Below are 20,757 nucleotides of genomic sequence, written 5' to 3' on the forward strand. Positions count from 1 at the left end.
GCTAAGTGCTAGAGATAGTTAAGAAATAATCATGACTCTTCAAGGGCTCACAATCTGATGAGGCAAAGATTTTAAATATACATGGATAATTTTTAATAAAGGTCTGCAAAGTGTGGTTGCCATGCCCTCCTCCAGGGGATCTTCCCAACCCAGGCATTGAACTCATATCTCCCGCATTGCAGGCAGATTCTTTACCATCTAAGCCACAAGGGAAGCCCAAGAATACTAGAATGGGTAGTTTATCTCTTCTCTAGGGTATCTTCCTGACCCAGTAATCAAACTGGGGCCTCATGCATTGCAGGCAGATCCTTTATCATCTGAGCTACCAGGGAAGCCAATCCCAAAGAAGGCCAATGCCAAAGAATGTTCAAACTACCACACAGTTGTATTCATTTCACATGCTAGCAAAGTAATGCTCAAAATCCTTCAAGCTAGGCTTCAATAGTATGTGAACTGAGAAGTTCCAGGTATTCAAGCTGGATTTAGAAAAGGCAGAGGAACCAGAGATCAGATTGCCAACATCTTTTAGATCATAGCGGAGAAGGCAATGGCAAGCCACCCCAGTACTCCTGCCTGGAGGATCCCAGGGACAGGGGAGCCTGGTGGGCTTCCATCTATGGGGTCACACAGAGTCGGACACGACTGAAGTGACTTAGCAGCAGTAGCAGTAGCAGTTTAGATCATAGAAAAAGCTAGAGAATCAGAAAAACATCTAATTCTGCTTCATTGACTCTGCTAAAGCCTTTGACTGTGTAGATTGTGACAAATTGTGGAAAATTCTTCAAGAGATGATAATACCAGACCACCTTACCTGCCTCCTGAAAAATCTGTATGCAGGTCAAGAAGCCACAGTTAGAACCAGACATGGAACAACAGACTGGGTCCAAATTGAGAAAAGAGTGTGTCAAGGCTGTATGTTGTCACCCTGCTTATTTAATTTACATGCAGAGTACACCATGAGAAATGCCAGACTGGATGAATCACAAACTAGAATCAAGATTTCCAGGAGAAATATCAATAACCTCAGATACACAGATGACACCGCCCTTAGGGCAGAAAGCGAAGAGGAATTAAAGAACTTCTTGATGAAGGTGGCAGAGGAGAGTGAAAAAGCTGGCTTAAAACTCAGTGTTCAAAAAATGAAGATCATGGCATCCGGTCTCATCACTTCATGGCAAATAGATGGGGGAAAGAATGGAAACAGTGGCTGACTTTGTTTTTTTGGGCTCCAAAATCACTGCAGATGGTTACTGGAGCCATGAAATTAAGAGACGCTTGCTCCTTGGAAGAAAAGCAATGACAAACCTAGACAGTGTCATTAAAAAGCAGAGACATTACTTTGCCAACAAAGGTCCATCTAGTCAAAGCTATTGTTTTTCCAGTAGTCATTTACAGATGTGAGATCTGGACAATAAGAAAGGCTGAGTACTGAAGAATTGATGCCTTCGAACTGTGGTACTGGAGAAGACTCTTGAGAGTCCCTTGGACAGGAAGGAGATCAAATCAGTCAGTCCTAAAGGAAATCAACCCTGAGTATTCATTGGAAGGACTGATGCTGAAACTGAAGTTCCAATACATTGGCCGCATGATGTGAAGGGCTGACTCATTGGAAAAGACCCTAATGCTGGGGAAGATTGAAGGCAGGAGGAGAACAGGACAACAGAGGATGAGATGGTTGGAAGGCCTCACCGACTCAATGGACATGAGTTTGAATAGGCTCCGGGAGTTGGTGATGGACAGGGAGGCCTGGCGTGCTGCAGTCCATGGGGTTGCAAAGAGTCGGACACGACTGAGCGACTGAACTGAACTGATAGTGCTATTGTTGTTCAGTCACTAAGTTGTGTCTGACTCTTTGTGACTCTGTTGTATATAGGAAAAAATCTCAGTCCTGGATTTTGTATTTATCCTCATTTTCCTCAACTTCCCTTTTCATGTTTATTCTTTACTCCCACTTTGATACAGTGCTATGTAAAATGCAGAGAGAGTGAAAGTGTTAGTTGCTCAATTGTGTCTGACTCTTTGTGACCCTGTGGACTGTAGCCCACCAGGCTCCTCTGTCCATGGAATTCTCCAGTCAAGAATACTGGAGTGGGTTGCTATTTCCTACTCCAGGGGATCTTCTTGACCCAGGGATTGAACCCAGGTCTCCTGCATTGTAGGCAGATTCTTTACTCTCTGAGCCACCAGGGAAGCCCAAAGTAAAAATTAATAAATATTTCATCTTATGGAAAGAGTCACCTGGGTAGCTTTAAGCAAAGTAATGACGATTCAGGGCCAAGGAAGACCCTGAGCTCACCTCCTCCCATAGGCACACCAAAATTACAGCTATTTATGATGCTGGGAAAGGTTGGGGGCGGGAGAAGAAGGGGACAACCGAGAATGAGATGGCTGGATGGCATCACCGACTCTGTGGACATGAGTTTGAGTGAACTCCGGGAGTTGGTGATGGACAGGGAGGCCTGGCGTGCTGTGATTCATGGGGTCGCGGAGAGTCGGACATGACTGAGCGACTGAACTGAACTGAACTGAACAGAGTAACTATCTATGGAGTGAACAGAAGTCTAGCAGAAAAGATCTCCCACAAGTAAACATTTAAAGAAGGAACCACAAGATGAGTAGGAGCGGGTAGAGTCACTGTAGAGCCAAAACCAACACCACCATGTAGGCAACCCACAAATGGGAGGATAGTCACAATTGCAGAGGTTCCCTAAGGAGCAAGGGGTACAAACCCCACATCAGCTCCCTAGACCGATGTACAGGAAAGACAAACTCCCAGAACATCTGACTTTCAAGCCCAGTGCAGCTGGTGTGTGGGAGAGCCAGAGAACTGTAGGAAACAGAGACTCTGCTCTTAAAGAACACACACCAAATCTCACATGCTCCTAGTCCCAGTGCAGAGGCAGTAACTGGAAAAGAACCTCAGTCAGACCTACTTAAGATATCATCAAACTTAAGAGATCATAATCATGTATGAGCAAAGTGGTAATAAATACATACCTATCAATAATTTTACTCTAAATGGACTAAATACTCCAATCAAAAGACAGTGGCTGAATGGATTAAAAAAAACAAGAATTAATGTTGCTAAAATGACCATGGGCTTCCCTGGTGGTTCAGAGGTTAAAGAAAGAAATTTACATATTCAAAGCAATCACTGTCAAAATACCAATGGCATTCTTCATAGAACTAGAACAAATCATTTAGAAATTTGTAGGGAAACACAGAAGACCCTAAATAGCCAAAACAATCTTGAGAAAGAAGAGCAAAGCTAAAGGTATAGTGCTCCTTGATTTTAAATGTTACTACAAAGCTATAGTAACTAAAACTCTGGTACTGGCACAAAAATCAGACACATAGATCAGTGGAATGGAAGAGAGACCAAAAATGAACCCACACTTATATGATTAATGAGTCTATGACAAAGGAGGCAAGAAGTACAGTGCAGGGAAAGAACACTTCTTCAGTAATTAGTTTTGGGAAAACTGGAAAGCTACAGGCAGAAGAATCAAACTGGACTACTTTCTCACATCATATTCAAAAGTAATTCAAAAGTGGACTAAAGACTTAAAAAGACTTAAATGTGAGACCTGAAACTATAAAACTCTTAGAGGAAAATGGAGGCAGTACACTCTTGGGTATCAGCTTACAGCAATATTTATTTTGATCTTTCTCTTCACACAAAGGAAACAAACAACAAATGAGACTTCATCAAACTAAAAGGCTTTTGCAGGGCTAAGGAAATTACCAACAAAACAAAAAGGCCACCTACTAAGTGGGAGAGGATATATGCAAACAATATATCAGATAAGAGGCGAACATCCAAAATATACAAAGAACCCATATAAAAACAGCCTTATTTTTTAAATGGGCAGAAGAACTAAGTAGATATTTTTCCACTGAAGATATGCAGATGGCTGACAGGCACTTGAAAAGATGCTCAGCATCACTAATCATCAGGGAAATGCAAATCAAAAGCACAATGAACTACCTGTCAGGATGACTGTTATCAAAAAGTCAACAAATAACAAGTGTTGGTGAGGATATGGAGAAAAGTACTCTTGTGCACTGTTGGTGGGAATGTAAATTGGTGCAGCCACTGTGGAAAATTAAAAGTTCTTAAAGTTTCCAGTTAGAGAAAGGAGGTTCATCTGTTTGAGGGACTGAGAGGAAGCCAGTGTTGTGGGAGCGTAGTCAGTGACAGAGTGGCGTGTAAGAGTTCAGACAGATGGGCGGAGGTCACAGTAACGTGTGGATTCTGTTCTGATCATAGTGAAAAGCCATTGAAGCGTTTTAAGCAGGAGAATGATACTGATTTATTCTTTTTAAAAATATCAGTTTGGCTGCCATGTAGAGAACTGACTCTTGAGGGCAGATGACAAGAATGGAATGAAGGATTGGTGGGCAGCTGTTGCCACTTTCCACAGAGGAGATGGTCTGGAGTACTTGGGACGAGCAGTGGAGACGGTGAGAAGTCACAGAGTTCAAGATACCGTTTCAAAGTAGAGCTGATATGACCTCCAGGTGGAATGGGGATGAAGGAAGCAGATATTAAGGATGAATCCTAGATTTCTTACTCGAGCAATCAAGTAGATGACAGTATCATTTACTGAGATGCTGAAGACATGGGGAGAAAACACTGGAAAGTGGCAACAAGTATTAAGGTTACAGTTACAGCTGGGAATCTTTATTCACTACTAAATTCAAAAGAGACGTTGAAAAGTATTATCTCTACTTCCTCATCTTTGATTCAGAGCCCAGACCACTTCACTAAAATTGCTGTTAATCACAATCACCAGTCACCTTCACATCAGTCACTTTTCTGTCTCCTTTATAGCGTCTCACCAGTCAAGACTTTTAATCACTCCTTCATTCCTAAAACACCAGTAAAGAGGCATTTTCAAGTCAATGGAGTCATGTTCCAGATGCAAGTTCAAATCTCCCTGCCCTCTGAGATATGGTCATTAATTGTCTGTACACATATGCTACAACCTGGAAAGTCAGCCGCCTTGCCCCAGATTTCTTTGAATTTCAGAATGAATTAATTTGGTTATAAATTGTGTCTCTTTTCCTTATTGGCCATACCTGTTCTACACTATGTCAGCCTAGATAGAAACTTAGTTCCTTTTCTTACTTTGCCCAAACTGAAGTATATACTAAGTATATACTAAGTTTTTGGTTCTATAGCAGACTTTATTGAAAAATTGATGAGGAGATTCAGGTTGCAGAAATGTAAACAGCTATGGAGTGACTGTATCTCTGTTCTTAAAAGTTCTTTGACTATTTTTGAAATTCAGACAGCAGTACTCAGTCAAACTGTCCTGGCTTACTTTTTATATTCTCTTTTCTCATTTTTTTCAGAAAAATAAATTCTCCCATTTCTCATGCTTTAAACTTTGACTTTCTCCAGCTCCAACCCTTTGTATATCTAAGAATAGATTCCTGGGTTGAAGGGTTGGAAACGTCTTGACTCTGACTAGTTTTTCCTGTTAGTCTTTCCCTGACTCCTTGGTATCTTCCAGAAATCCCTCTAAGTGTCTTGGCCACTGATGACAACTTTCCCCATTATCTGTTGCTGTTCCATATTTATTCTCATTTATCTATATCTCCTGATGTCTCTATGGAATTGGGAAAGTGAACAGAAAGGAAATATCAGGCCTCTCAAAGCAGAAGTTATTCTCTAAGTTATAAATGCAAACCCTGTGATCCAGCAATTCCATTTCTAGGGATAGATCCTGTGGCCAATTGTATTTCCCAAAGATGTTCAAAGCAGTATGTACCACGTTGCATGCTCTTCTGCTGTATGACCTTGCCAGGCCCCCTTCAAGGAAATTAACCTTCATTCCTCATACTTTGGAAAATAAGAAGCAACCTATTTTTAACTGATGAAAAATGAGGTGATACACCTATTTTTTTTAAACAATGGTATAGTTCCTTTACATAATTTCTTTAAAACCCTTCAAAGAAATAAATAATGAATTATTTAAGAAATCCAAGTCAAAAATATAATAAGGTACCTTCTCATTGGTCAGAGTGGTGTAGAGAGAATCCAAATCTCTCAGTCATGTCCAACTCTTTGTGACCACATGGACTGTAGCCTGCCAGGCTCTTCTGTCCATGGAATTCTCCAGGCAAGAATGCTGGAGTGGGTAGCCATTCCTGTCTCTAGGGGAATTCCTGACCCAGGGATCGAACTCAGGTCTCCCACATCGTAGGCAGATTCTTACCATCTAAGCCACCAGGGAAGCCCCATTGGTCAGAATGGCCATCATTAAAAAGGCTATAGGGACTTCCCTGGTGGTCCAGTGGCTAAGACTCCATGCCCCCAGTGCAGGGGGCCCAGGTTCAGTCCCTGGTCAGGAAACTAGATTCCTCATGCCACAACAAAAATCAAAGATTAAGACCTAGCACAACCAAATAAATAAATACATTTTATTTAAGTCTACATATAATAAATGCTGGAGAGGGTGTGGAAAAAAGGGAACCTTCCTATACTGTTGGTGGAAACTTCCTACACAGTTGGTGGAAAACAATATAGAGGTTCCTCAGAAAACTAACAATAGAATTACCAGTTGTTAGCAATCCCACTCCTGGGCATGAATTCAGACAAAACTATAATTCAAAAAGATATATGCACTCCTATGTTCATAGCAGCACTATTTACAATAGCCAAGACATGGAAACCACTTAAATGTCCATCAACAGATAAATGGATAAAGAAGACACAGTACTAATATACAATGGAATATTCAGTTCAGTTCAGTCACTCAGTCATGTCCAACTCTTTGCGACCCCATGAATCGCAGCACGCCAGGCCTCCCTGTCTATTACCAACTTCGGAGTTTACCCCAACTCATGTCCATTGAGTCGGTGATGCCATCCAACCATCTCATCCTCTGTCGTCCCCTTCTCCTCCTGCCCCCAGTCCCTCAGAGCATCAGGGTCTTTTCAAATGAGTCAGCTCTTGGCATCAGATGGCCAAAGTATTGGAGCTTCAGCTTCAACATCAGTCCTTCCAATGAACACCCAGGATGATCTCCTTTAGGATGGACTGATCTCCTTTAGGATGAATCTCCTTGCAGTCCAAGGGACTCTCAACAGTCTCATCCAGCACCACAGTTCAAAAGCATCAATTCTTCTTTGCTTAGTTTTCTTTATAGTCCAACTCTCACATTCATATATAACTACTGGAAAAACCATAGCCTTGACTAGATGTACCTTTGTTGACAAAGTAATGTCTCTGCTTTTTAATATGCTATCTAGGTTGGTCATAACTTTCCTTCCAAGGTGTAAGCATCTTTTAATATCATGGCTGCAGTCACCATCTGCAGTGATTTTGGAGCTCCAAAAAATAAAGTCAGCCACTGTTTCCCCATCTATTTCCCATGAAGTGATGGGACCAGGTGCCATGATCTTAATTTTCTGAATGCTGAGCTTTAAGCCAGCTTTTTCACTTTCCTCTTTCACTTTCATCAAGAGGCTCTTTAGTTTTTCTTCACTTTCTGCCATAAGGGTGATGTCATCTGCATATCTGAGGTTATCGATATTTCTCCCGGCAATCTTGATTCCAGCTTGTGCTTCTTCCAGCCCAGCGTTTCTCATGATGTACTCTGCATATAAGTTAAATAAGCAGGGTGACAATATACAGCCTTGTAGTACTCATTTTCCTATTTGGAACCAGGCTGTTGTTCCATGTACAGTTATAGCTGTCACTTCCTGACCTGCATACAGGTTTCTCAAGAGGCAGGTCGGATAGTCTGGTATTCCCATCTCCTTCAGAATTTTCCAGTTTAAAGGCTTTGGCGTAGTCAATAAAGCAGAAATAGATGTTTTTCTGAAACTCTCTTGCTTTTTTGATGATCCCCCAGATATTGGCAATTTGATTTCTGGTTCCTCTGCCTTTTCTAAAATCAGCTTGAATCTGGAAGTTTTTTCATGGTTCATGTATTACTGAAGCCTGGCTTGGAGAATTTTGAGCATGACAGTAATAGCATGTGAGATGAGTGCAATTGTGCGGTAGTTTGAGCATTCTTTGGCATTGCCTTTCTTTGGGATTAGAATGAAAACCAAACTTTTCCAGTCCTGTGGCCACTGCTGAGTTTTCCAAATTTGCTGGCATATTGAGTGCAGCACTTTCACAGCATCATCTTTTAGGATTTGAAATAGCTCAACTGGAATTCCATCACCTCCACTAGTTTTGTTCGTAGTGATGCTTCCTAAGGCCCACTTGACTTCACATTCCAGGATGTCTGGCTCTAGATGACTGTGAGTGATCACACCATCATGATTATCTGGGTTGTGAAGATCTTTTTTGTACAGCTCTTCTGTGTATTCTTGCCACCTCTTCTTAATATCTTCTGCTTCTGTTAGGTCCATACCATTTCTGTCCTTTATTGAGCCCATCTTTGCATGAAATGTTCCCTTGGTATCTCTAATTTTCATGAAGAAATCTCTAGTCTTTCCCATTCTATTGTTTTCCTCTATTTCTTTGCATTGATCACTGAGGAAGGCTTTCTTATCTTTCCTTGCTATTCTTTGGAACTCTGCATTCAAATGGGTATATCTTTCGTTTTCTCCTTTGCTTATAGCTTCTCTTCTTTTCACAGCTATTTGCCTCATCAGACAGCCATTTTGCCTTTTTGTATTCCTTTTTCTTGGGGATGGTTATTTATTCCTGTCTCCTGTACAATGTCACGAACCTCCATCCATAGTTCATCAGGCCCTCTGTCTATCAGATCTAGTCCCTTAAATCTATTTCTCACTTCCACTGTATAATCATAAGGGATTAGATTTAGGTCATATCTGAATGGTCTAGTGGTTTTCCCACTTTCTTCAATTTCAGTCTGAATTTGGCAATAAGGAGTTCACGATCTGAGCCACAGTCAGCTCCCGGTCTTGTTTTTGCTGACTATATAGAGCTTCTCCATCTTTGGCTGCAAAGAATGTAATCAATCTGATTTCAGTGTTGACCATCTGGTGATGTCCATGTGTAGAATCTTCTCTTGTGTTGTTGGAAGAGGGTGTTTGCTATGACCAGTGCATTCTTTTTTCAGAACTCTATTAGCCTTTGCCCTGCTTCATTCTGTACTCCAAGGCCAAATTTTCCTGTTACTCCAGACCTGTTTCTTGACTTCCTACTTTTGCATTCCAGTTCCCTATAATGAAAAGGACATCTTTTTTGGGTGTTAATTCTAGAAGGTCTTGTAGGTCTTTTATAGAACCATTCAACTTCAACTTCTTCAGCATTACTGGTCGGGGCATAGACTTGGATTACCATGATACTGAATGGTTTGCCTTGGAAATGAACAGAGCTCATTCTGTCATTTTTGAGATTGAATCCAAGTACTGCATTTCGGACTCTTTTGTTGACCATGATGGCTACTCCATTTCTTCTAAGGGATTTCTGTCCTCAGTAGTAGATATAACGGTCATCTGAGTTAAATTCACCCATTCCTGTCCATCTTAGTTCCGTGATTCCTAGAATGTCAACATTCACTCTTGCCATCTCCTGTTTGACCACTTCCAATTTGCCTTGATTCATGGACCTAATATTCCAGGTTCCTATGCAATATTGCTCTTTACAGCATTGGACCTTGCTTCTATCACCAGTCCCATCCACAACTGGGTGTTGTTTTTGCTTTGGCTCCATCCCTTCATTCTTTCTGAAGTTATATCTCCACTGATTGGGCACCTACTGACTTGGGGAATTCATCTTTCAGTGTCCTATCTTTTTGCCTTTCCATACTGTTCATGGGGTTCTCAAGGCAAGAATACTGAAGTGGTTTACCATTCCCTTCTCCAGTGGACCACATTCTGTCAGACCTCTCCACCATGACCCACCCGTCTTGGGTGGCCCCACACGGCACGGCTTAGTTTCATTGAGTTAGACAGGGCTGTGGTCAGTGTGATCCGATTGGCTGGTTGTCTGTGATTGTGGTTTCAGTCTGTCTGCTCTATGATGCCCTCTCTCAGTGCCTACCATCTTACTTGGGTTTCTATTACCCTGGACATGGTTATCTCTTCACGGCTGCTCCGGCAAAGTGCAGCCACTGCTCCTTACCTTGGACATGGAGTATCTCCTCTTGGCCGCTGCCCCGACCTTGGATGTGGGGTAGTTCCTCTTGGCTGCTTCTGTGCCAGCGCAGCTGCTGCTCCTGCACAAAGTGGAATATTACTCAGCCATAAATATGGAATAATGCCCTTTGCAGGAACATGGATGTAGAAACATGCATTTAGAAATTATCATACTAAGTGAAGTAAGTCAGAAAGATAAAGATAAATACCATATGATATCACTTATATGTGGAATCTGAAGTATGACACAAATGAACCTATCTATGAAACAGAAACAGAATCATGGACATAAAGAATAGACTGCTGGTTGCCAAGGGGAGGGGAAAGAAGGATGGATTGGGAGTTTGGGATTTACAAATGCAAACTTCTAGTTCATATAGAATGGGTATCCATATAGACTGGATAAACAACAAGGTCCTATTGTATAGCTCAGAGAACTACACTCATTACCTTGTGATAAACCATAATGGAAAAGAATATGTAAAAGAGAATATGTATATGCACACATATATATGTTGGTATGTATGTATAGCAGAATCATTTTGTAGTACAACAGTAATTAACACAACATTGTAAATCAACTATACTTCAATTTAAAATTTTTTTTTAATTTTTAAAAATGACAGAAAAAAAGAAAACAGTAATGTTCTATTTTCAAGAGCGCTGCTGTAATTTAAACACCAAAACTTGATTTCCACAGAACCTATCCTTCACTGGAAACTTGGGACTATGATGAAAAAAACAACAATCCACCAATTATATCCACATGTGGTAGATCTCAAAACGACAAAGTGTCCCTGTGCCAATGATGTGGCATTACTTGGCTTCGTTATGAACACAACATTTGATGGTAAGTTTGCGACTTTATTCAGAGTTGGGGATGGCATTTTGTATTATATGACAGTTATGTTTAATTGACAGTACAAGTTAAACATGCAGGCATAATGGAGTGAAAATGTTTCCTAAAAATACCTAAGAGCTTTGTCATTTCCCCTTGTCCGCTTGCTAGTGTGATAAACTTTTTTCTCTGTGACATTTTGCCATGTTACTACTAACTTTAATGTCTCTCCAAATTTCCTTGATACTCTGGTGATTTATGTTTGGAAATACCCACTGCTTCTGTACAGCAGAGGATAAAAAGGTTTATCAGAAAGTGAAGTCACTCAGTCGTGTCTGACTCTTTGCGACCCCATGGACTGTAGCCTACCAGGATCCTCCATCCACGGAATTTTCCAGGCAAGAGTACTGGAGTGGGTTGCCATTTCCTTCTCCAGGGTATCTTCCCAACCCAGGGATCAAACCCAAGTCTCCCTCATTGCAAGCTGATGCTGAAAGGTTGTTGCTTAACCACAAAAAGACGCCGGGATTCTTGGCTTCCAGAGGAGAAGAATTCAATCCTGGGCCAGAGACAAGGCTTGATCGCTCAGAGCTTTTGTGTAATAAAGTTTTATTAGCTGAAGAAAGTTTCTGACATAGACATCAGAAGCGGGCAAAAAGAGTACCCCCTTGCTAGTGTTAGCAGTGGAGTTACATACTTTCCAATGAATCCAAAGAATGTCTGGAGGTTGTAAAGACCTCACCAGACCTACTCCCACAATTTACATTTTAAGATAACAGGATTAGCCAGAAGGTTTAATCCAGAGACTTCCTCAGGCAGGATACATTATTGTTATATAATCCTAAGGAATGTAGAGGGGAAAAAAGTTTGTCCTTTCTTCCTCGAGAATTCCAGACCCCTCTCTCCTTGGGGACACCTAGACTTCTTATCAACCTGCCTAGGAAATGACTCTCTCAATGCTTTACCGTCTGAGCCACCAGGGAAGCCCCGCTTGATACTCTGTCCTCCACTAATATGTTCTTTCTTCCCAGAGATAATCATTGCAGTTCTAATCCATCTTCTATTCCTGCCACACATAAATAGGTAAAGTTGTTCTGAGGTATCACATTATTTTGTTATGTGTTTTTCTATTATTATTATTATAATTAGTATCATCCTACACATTTCAATTACTAATCGTCTTATTCTAGATTGTTTTTTTTAGGTCATTGATGACTTCAGTGACCCCAAATCTGATATTTCTAAAGAAAAAAAAAATAAAAGAACTAAAAGATAGGAAACAAATTTTATTACCTATAGATTATATGTGTATCTATATAAAAATCCAAAAGAATCAACAGACAAACTATCAGAACAAGTATGGGAATGCTATGGAATTGACAAACATAACAGTATATAAAAACCACTCCACTGAAGACTGATTAAAGATTATAAATTTAAAACCCTATTCAGAAAGTAATAAAATCTAATAGGGACCTAGAAATAAACCAAAAAAGACTTTCAAGGCTTGTTCAAAGAAAAAAAAATAAAATTTTAATAAATAAAAAGAGACTAAGAATTTATATATGTAAAAGTGTTAGTTCTTTTAAAATTTATCAATCAATTCAATACAAATCCAAGAAAAATTACAGCTGTATTTTTGTGTGAATGGAAATTGATAAGCAAATACCAAAATTCATGTGGGAGACTAAAGCCACATGACTAACAAACATGATTCTAAAGAATAAAATAGCACAATAGGTTGCCCTACCATGATAAAGTAATAGATTCAAGTCATATACACTGGTATAGGGATATATAGATAGCCTTGCCCCAAATTTCTTTGAATTTCATGACTTGCAGTCTTTTAATTATCCTAGCTCCAGCCTGCTTGTGCAGAATTAGTTCAGTGAGAAACTGTGTCTCATTTTCCTCTCTCTCAACCAGATGGAAACTCAGCTCCTTTTCTAGCTTTGTTCCATGGATGCAAGGCCAGGGCCCCCTCCTCTTTTCTCTGTCCAAACCTGCCATACTTTTGTGAGACACAGGAGAGGAGCCAGTCTCTTCATCCTGCCACACCCCCGAGAATCACAGGAGAGAAGGCAAATCTCAGTTCCTTAGGGTCTCACTTACTCGATCACTTCAACATCTCGAGAAATGAAAGTTTTGGAAACCTGTTTTTAGATGAACCCACTTTTTCCCTCAGCTGGCCACTGGTGTGCTGAAGCAGAAAATAAGTTCCCACAGTATCAGGCTGCCACTGACCATTCCTTTGTGAGGCTTTGGTTCATCTGCCCTCCCCACACCAATGAGGCTTCATCCCAAATGGAGTCAATGGTGACAACAGGAATCCAGGAGCCTCATATGATCCATATGTTCCAGTCTGGACTTATTACCCATCCTCCTCCTCTGTGACACTCCTATTACATCCATCATGCCTCTCACCCCAGTTTTACGTCACTATAGAAACCTAAGCCTCCAGGTCACTTATGGTTACTTTATACCACATACTATTCTGAATTTCCTTTAATTTCACCCAAACAACATTCAGAAAACTAAGATCGTGGCATCTGGTCCCATCAGTTCAGTTCAGTTCAGTCGCTCAGTCGTGTCCGACTCTCCGCGACCCCATGAATCACAGCATGCCAGGCCTCCCTATCCATCACCAACTCCCGGAGTACACTCAAACTCATGTCCACAGAGTCGGTGACGCCATCCAGCCATCTCATTCTCTGTCGTCCCCTTCTCCTCCCGCCCCCAACCTTTCCCAGCATCAGTCTTTTCCAGTGAGTCAACTCGTCGTCATGGCAAATAGATGGGGAAACAATGGAAACAGTGACAGACTTTATTCTGGGGGGCTCCAAAATCACTGCAGATGGTGACTGCAGCCATGAAATTAAAAAGAGGTTATTATCTCGGCCTTTTGGCTAAGATCAAGTGTAGTATCTGTTCTTATCAGTTTAAAAAGAGGTTATGATCAACCTAGACAGCATATTAAAAAGCAGAGATATTAATTTGCCAACAAAGGTCTGTCTCGTCAAAGCTATGGTTTTTCCAGTAGTCATGTATGTATGTGAGAATTGGACTATAAAGACAGCTGAGTGCTGAAAAATTGATGCTTTTGAACTGTGGTGTTGGAGAAGGCTCTTGAGAGTCCCTTGGACTGCAAGGAGATCCAACCAGTCCTTCCTAAAGGAAATCAGTCCTGAATATTCACTGGAAGGACTGATGCTAAAGCTGAAGCTCCAATACTTTGTCCATCTGATGCAAAGAACTGACTCAATAGAAAAGTCCCTGATGCTGGGAAAGATTGAAGGCAGGAGGGGAAGGAGACGACAGAGGATGAGATGGTTGGATGGCATCACCGACTCAATGGACATGAGTTTGAGTAAACTCCAGGAGCTGGCGATGGACAGGGAGACTTGGCGTGCTGCGGTCCTTGGGGTCTCAAAGAGTTGGACACAACTGAGAGACTGAACTGAGCTGAAACTTCTGTCCATCTCCATTCGCCCAAATCCATTCATTGAAATATGTGGTCTGTTATCGGTAAATTCCCCCATACTACTACTCTTTTCTCTGAATGGTCCCCTCAATTGCTGTAAAGAGTAATCTGGCCAATCCCAGTTGTCATTCTTTTCCCTGCAGCTGTCTCACATGGCACATGTTTGAGTCTCAAGGGGTCACTGTACTCATTCCTTAAGGGCTACTTCTTAATAATTAACTCCTGTCTTCTCCTTGAAAATGTTCAGTCCCTTTGAATTCAGACTTTACTCCCTCTAACTCTTCTTGGCTGCCAGTGTATGACAACCTTCCCATCACTCACTTTCATCGATGAGTTAGCATCTGGACCCCTGCCTTTCTCTTCACCTTATTTTTGTTGCTATTTTTGGTGATTTCACCACCCATACGGACCAATGCTTTCAAGGCCTGTTCTTCCCCAGTGATCTTTCTCCCATCTTACTTCTGTGGTCATTTTCTTGACCGTATTGTCTCTGATATTGTTATTGGCTCCAAAATCTCCACTACAATCATCTCATGCTCTGCCCGCTACCTTTTATACTTTCAGCCTACCCTAGTATTCACAGTCTGACATTTCTTGGATTTCTTGGAGACATCAATATGTTTTCTCCGCCACTGTTTTTCACTACTCAACATCCTTATTTTTTCACCATAATTTTAATTGTCTCTCTTTATAAACAGTTCTGTAACTTCTTTGCCTTTCTCTTTCTTCCTTGCCTGCATAATCCCAACTGTCATTAAAACCACCTCTACTCCATTGGCAGAGCAGAATATTACTAGACAAAAGTTGCACACCAGTCTCTCTTTAAAATTCCACCAGCTGGTCTCACCATAAATTCACGATTTCAAGTCTCAAGTGGGTACTCAGAATGACCCAGAAATCCCATCTCTCTTCCTGGGGATGTTTATTTTCCCATTCTGCAGAGGGACTTGGTCACACCTCTTCCCACTCCTCAGATGCTGTGCCTTACCTCCTTTCCTTCTCTGCTCTCAGCTGTGCCTTTAATACTTGATGTAGAAGATCAAGACTGATCACAAGGCATTCCATCATCGCTTCTGCACTCACCTGCCACCTTCCCTGCCTTAGTACTTGTGTGCTTTGCCTTCTTGCCTGTTGCATCGTGAGAAATGTCTCTGCTGTGCCGATGGCTGCCCATCACCCCTTGTGTCCTGCGTCCCATTCTCTCTCACCTGGAGAACCTTGCTCCTGCATCTGTCCTGCAGTTCTCACCTTTCTCTCATATATCATCACTCTGCCCCTCCTCACTGGATTAGATGCATTAGTATACAAACATACCCTAATATCCTCCATCTTAGGCAAAATCTTCATTTATCTCACTTTGCCACCATCCCTCATCCCTCTGTTCCCCTTCAAACAGAATGACTGGAAGAATTTATTGTAGATGGCATTACATTTTCCACTTCCTATTTTATCTTCCGTTCCGTTCCATCGCTCAGTCGTGTCCGACTCTCTGCGACCCCGTGGACTGTAGCCTACCAACCCCGTGGACTGTAGCCTACCAGGCTTCTCCGTCCATGGGATTCTCCAGGCAAGAATACTGGAGTGGGTTACCGTTTCCGTCTCCAGGGGATCTTCCCGACGCAGGGATCGAACCCGGGTCTCCCGCATTGGAGGCAGACGCTTTAACCTCTGAGCCACCAGGGAAGCCCATTCCCCTGCAAATCAGATTGTTCCTAAACAATTCATTCTAAGGTCACCCATGATCTCCGTGTTGCCAATTCCAATAGTCAATTCTTTATCCTCATTCTACTCTCCCTCCCAGCAGAATTTGACGCTACTTTACTTCTCAACAGAACACTTTATTCTTTTGGCTTCCTACACCACCTATAGTTACATTTATCTTACCTCATTGGTCAATCCTTCGTTTTCTAAACCAGCTCATTTGTTGTGACCCCTAACATGTCAATGAAATAAGGCTTTGTCCTCAACCCTACCAGATCCTCTCCGAGAAATGTAATCTAGTCCTCTGGTAACAGTGCCACCTTCAGGCTGATGATCCCTGAATTTGTATTTCTGGTGCTGACCACTTCCTTGAGACCAAACTCCCACACTTAATTGTCTGTTTTACACTTCCTGTTGGTATCTAATGAGCATCTCTGATATAACAAAGCTAAGCCAAAACTCTTGATTCATCTCCCTTTAAAATCTGTTCCTCTCTAGTACTTTTCATCCTAATGTATATCCAAATATAAAAATTAGCATAGACTCTTGACTGTTCTTACTCTGATGACATTCCAGGATGAGGCCACATCCAGTGTCTATCTTCAGCATGACCACTTCTTTCCTCTGGTAAAATCTTAGGCCAAGATAACAATGGTTTTCTATGAGACTAATTCACAGCCTCTTAAGTGGTCTCCCTGTTTCCAACCCTAGTACAACCCACATCCAAACAGTCACCACAATGATCTCAAGTGTAAAACAAATCACACTACTTTCTGGCTTCAAACATTCCAGTGGCTTCCCTTTGCCCATTAGAATAAAATCCAAAATCATTTCAATGGTCAACATCAGCTTCTGTAACCCTGAGATACAATTATGGCCAGTTTGTCACAGAGAATAGCCTGTAACTTAATTTCAGCCTAAAATATCAACCAGAATAAGTTTTTTATTTTACTACTTACCTCTCTATTAAATATTTCTAGACTTTGCCAGAGTCTGGTCGTGTGATATGCTTTGCTTTTGTCTTAGAAAAGCAAAGCTTGTCTTTAGCTTTCCTCTTTCTGGAAAAAGTGTATGATGATAGCATTTTCTTGTATATCTTTCCCTACGCAGAAAAGATCTAGGAGTTAAAACACACAGTTCACAATCTGAGTGATCCTGCATTCATCTTTTAGAAACAAAGCATATGCATTAGATTATCAACTCTCTTCAGGCTCCCTCTACCACCCACATAGTTATATGAATGTTGACTAGACTTCATATTAATGCTCCACATTTAAGAAACAAAAGACGCTAAACTTTCCTACTATGGCCAAGGAAAGGTAAGATCAAGAAACAAAGTGGTTTCAGTATTTGCAACATGTTCAGTCTCTTTTTAATAAGTTCTCAAAGTTTGAATGAAGTAAAGTGTTAGTTGCTCAGTAGTGTCTGACTCTTTGCGACCCCGTGGACTTTACAGTCCATGGAATTCTCCAGGCCAGAATACTGGAGTGGGTAGCCTTTCCCTTTTCTCTAAGGGAAAGAAAACTAGAGTAGGTAGCCATTCCCTTCTCCAGGGGATCTTCCCGACCCAGTGATTGAACCGGGGTTTCCTGAATTACAGGCAGATTCTTTACCATCTGAGCCACAAATAGATTCTCTTATTAACAATTTATTCTATTTAAAAAATCATAATAAAGCAAATCACTTTCAAAAAATAAAGTAAATCAAACATAATTTCTTCCCTCTTGAGTTTTGCATTTTAATCTTTTTTTTTTGGAATTTTTGTATTGTTCACTATAGTTGTATTCTTGAAATAGGAACATATTTTTGCTTAGAAGGAAATTATCAGGAAGAAAAAGTTCTTCCTATATCCTCATAGGTTATGACTGGGGGACTCCAAATTAACCAAGACATTAGCAGGAGAAAAGGCATGTACTTTTTATTAATATTTATAATCATGGGAGTTCCCAGAAGAGAAATGAAACTCAGAGAACTAGTTAAACTTGGAGGCTTCTATACCATCTTAACAAAGGAAAGGAGTCTAGAACTCAAGGGACAAGAAATTGTGAAGTGATGAGGAAATTTGTGGGTGGACTAATGGAAGATAAGACTTATTTTAGTGAAGTCTGTTTATGCAGACTCATTTTGGAATCATCTTCCTGTCTCTGGTGAGAAGATTGCTCTCTTCTCTTCCTGGTTTTATGGGCTTCCCTTATAGCTCAGTGGGTGAAGAATCTGCCTGCAATGCAGGAGACCCCAGTTTGATCCCTGGGTTGGGAAGATGTACTGGAGAAGGGATAGGCTACCCACTCCAGTGTTCTTGGGCTTCCCTTTTGGCTCAGCTGGTAAAGAATCCACCTGCAGTGTGGGAGACCTGGGTTCAATCCCTGTGTTGGGAAGATCCCCTGGAGAAGAATACTACCCACTCCAGTATTCTGGCTTGGAGAATTCCATGGACTGTATATTCCATGGGGTCATCAAAAGTCAGACACGACTGAGCCACTTTCACTTTCACTTCCTGATGCAGGTGAAGTGGTTAGAAAATGCCCTGCTTTTTAGCAGGAAAAGGGAGGCTTGTCTGCCTCCCTGCATTTCTTGCATTCTCGGCTGCCTCCAGCTCAAAACCCTGATGCCAAAGTGGCATATTTTGGGGATGACATACTCTGATCTCCTTCAATATAAAGCAAAATCTTTAATAATTTGATGGCTGGCTAAACTCCTGTGGTACAACCCAAGTTACTTTATCTTTCCAATGCTTGGGGAAGTGATACTCAAACTTCACTTTGGGGGGTTGGGGCAAGGGTGGAGCTTAGCCTGGAAGGTGGGGCAGATGCAGGCTCTCCTTCCTAAAACCTAGGAGTCAGTTACTCGCTTTGCAGTTACCTTGCCTTAATTTCCCTTTTCTCTCATGGTAGGTGTTTACATAGGCCTCAGCTTTTCTGGATTTGGGGACTATGATGATACCCAATGGTATAACCTGACAGACATGATCTATTCCCAAGTTGGAGAAGGTAATTCCTCTAACAGTGACTTCATCTTCGACATTTTCCTTTGCATCAACATTTGATGAATATTTGTGAAATGTCTTTGCCTTGCTGAAAACATCATTTTTCCCTTATCTTTTAACGCATTATATGATTTCTTCCTTTAGAACACAGACAGCTCTCAGTGGTGGATATGGTTTTAACAAATCATTTTTTAGTTATCCTCACCTCTTTGGGTCTTTTTATAAGTGGAGATCTTCGTTATCCATCATCCTCTGTCTTAATGGTAGGTGAATTGCTCTGTAACTAGAAGTTAACCTTAAATATCTTATGTGATATAAAGTAGAAATATTGGATACTTTGAGTTACATGTGATATAGCTTAAAATTGAAATATAAAAGCATAATATCATGACTTTTTCCTTTGCCTTATAATGTTGAACGTATCATTTGGAAATGGTGCTAGTTTTGTTGCTATACAAATTTACGGGAAGTTTCAAATACGTACATGTAGAAAACACATGTGGTGTAATTTAAACTACTATGTTTTATCATGCCTTCTGATTGCAAGCAAAAATTTAAATTCCTTCTTTTTTTCTTCTAGCTTTCAAGGGTAGACTTTTGCGGTTTCGAAAGGGTAAGAAGCTTTCAATTTCCAAGGGTTTGTTAGAAGATATTCATTTCCTGGGTGACCTAAGAGATGAGGTGCAAGACAAGAATTCATAATATAGATGATACCTGACACTACAATATTATTTACAGTTTGAACTTAAAAATGTTTTTCCTCTAACCATTAAGCAATGATCTCTTGTTCTGTTTCAAAGGAGGAAATGCCACTCGATGTTTTAGAGGCAGCCCTTACCCCTTCTTTATATGTTCTGTCCAGGATTGCTGTGGCTGTTCAATGTGTTCTGCACAAGAGCACCCAGTTGAAAAGATGGGCAGTCCGGTGGCTCGGCAGTCCTGTGGTTAAGACTTCACCTTCCAATTCAGTGGACATGGGTTCAACCCACGGTTGGGGAGCTAAGATCCCACATGTCTCAGGGCCAAAAAACAAAATATAGAACAGAAGCAATATTGTGGAAGATTTAATAAAGACTTTTTAAAAATGGTCCACATCAAAAAAATCTTTAAAAAACAAAAAAGTAAAGAAAAGATAGTGAGAAATGAAATCTGGCTTAACACTTGACTCCTCAGTCTGCCTGCTCCTGACCCTCATGTGAGTCTGTGTCTACCGAGAGAAAGGGGCACTCTTTCTAATATGATACAAGCAACCACATGAGCTCTGATTCTGGCTTTTCGGGGTGTGATTTTGTTCCATCAATTATCTCCCCTCTCAGTTATGAGGTCAGGTTTTGAGATTCAACTAAGTCATTGCCTCATTGCCATCAACATATGAGCACAACAAAATTATGAGTATTTGTAGCCTTTTGCCATGTCCCCTCCCATATAGGCCTGTGGGCACAGATGCACATGGGCACACACATGCACACCCACTCACACTGACTAAAGCAAAGAGGCACTTACTTCTCAGGAAGCAAAAGGAACTGACTTCTTGCCTCACTGATTCCAAGAAATGTCAAGCTGAGAGCTGGGAAGGTCCAGCAGACAAAACTGATTTCCATTACGAAGAGCAAGGAGGAGAACTGTCAAGGACAGAATTCCAAACTGAGAAAAACTCTATCACTCAAGAGTGAGGGTGAA

General features: G+C 41.1%; 1 protein-coding gene and 1 pseudogene across 1 annotated transcript in view; both read left to right on the forward strand.

Annotated features, from left to right (window-relative positions):
• Positions 1 to 20,757, forward strand: part of CATSPERB (catsper channel auxiliary subunit beta) — a 117,102-nt gene that overhangs the window by 25,398 nt on the left and 70,947 nt on the right. The window contains exons 7-10 of the mRNA XM_088829775.1: positions 10,772 to 10,921; positions 18,986 to 19,081; positions 19,222 to 19,340; positions 19,658 to 19,690. Of these exons, the coding sequence (XP_088685901.1) occupies positions 10,772 to 10,921; positions 18,986 to 19,081; positions 19,222 to 19,340; positions 19,658 to 19,690 (398 nt within the window). The remainder of the gene's footprint in view (positions 1 to 10,771; positions 10,922 to 18,985; positions 19,082 to 19,221; positions 19,341 to 19,657; positions 19,691 to 20,757) is intronic.
• Positions 13,796 to 13,904, forward strand: LOC148774501 (U2 spliceosomal RNA; annotated as a pseudogene).

Source organism: Moschus berezovskii, chromosome 21, assembly GCF_049115385.1.
Source record: "Moschus berezovskii isolate FMDL1 chromosome 21, NW_MosBer_1.0, whole genome shotgun sequence".
In the NCBI taxonomy this organism is placed as follows: domain Eukaryota; kingdom Metazoa; phylum Chordata; class Mammalia; order Artiodactyla; family Moschidae; genus Moschus; species Moschus berezovskii.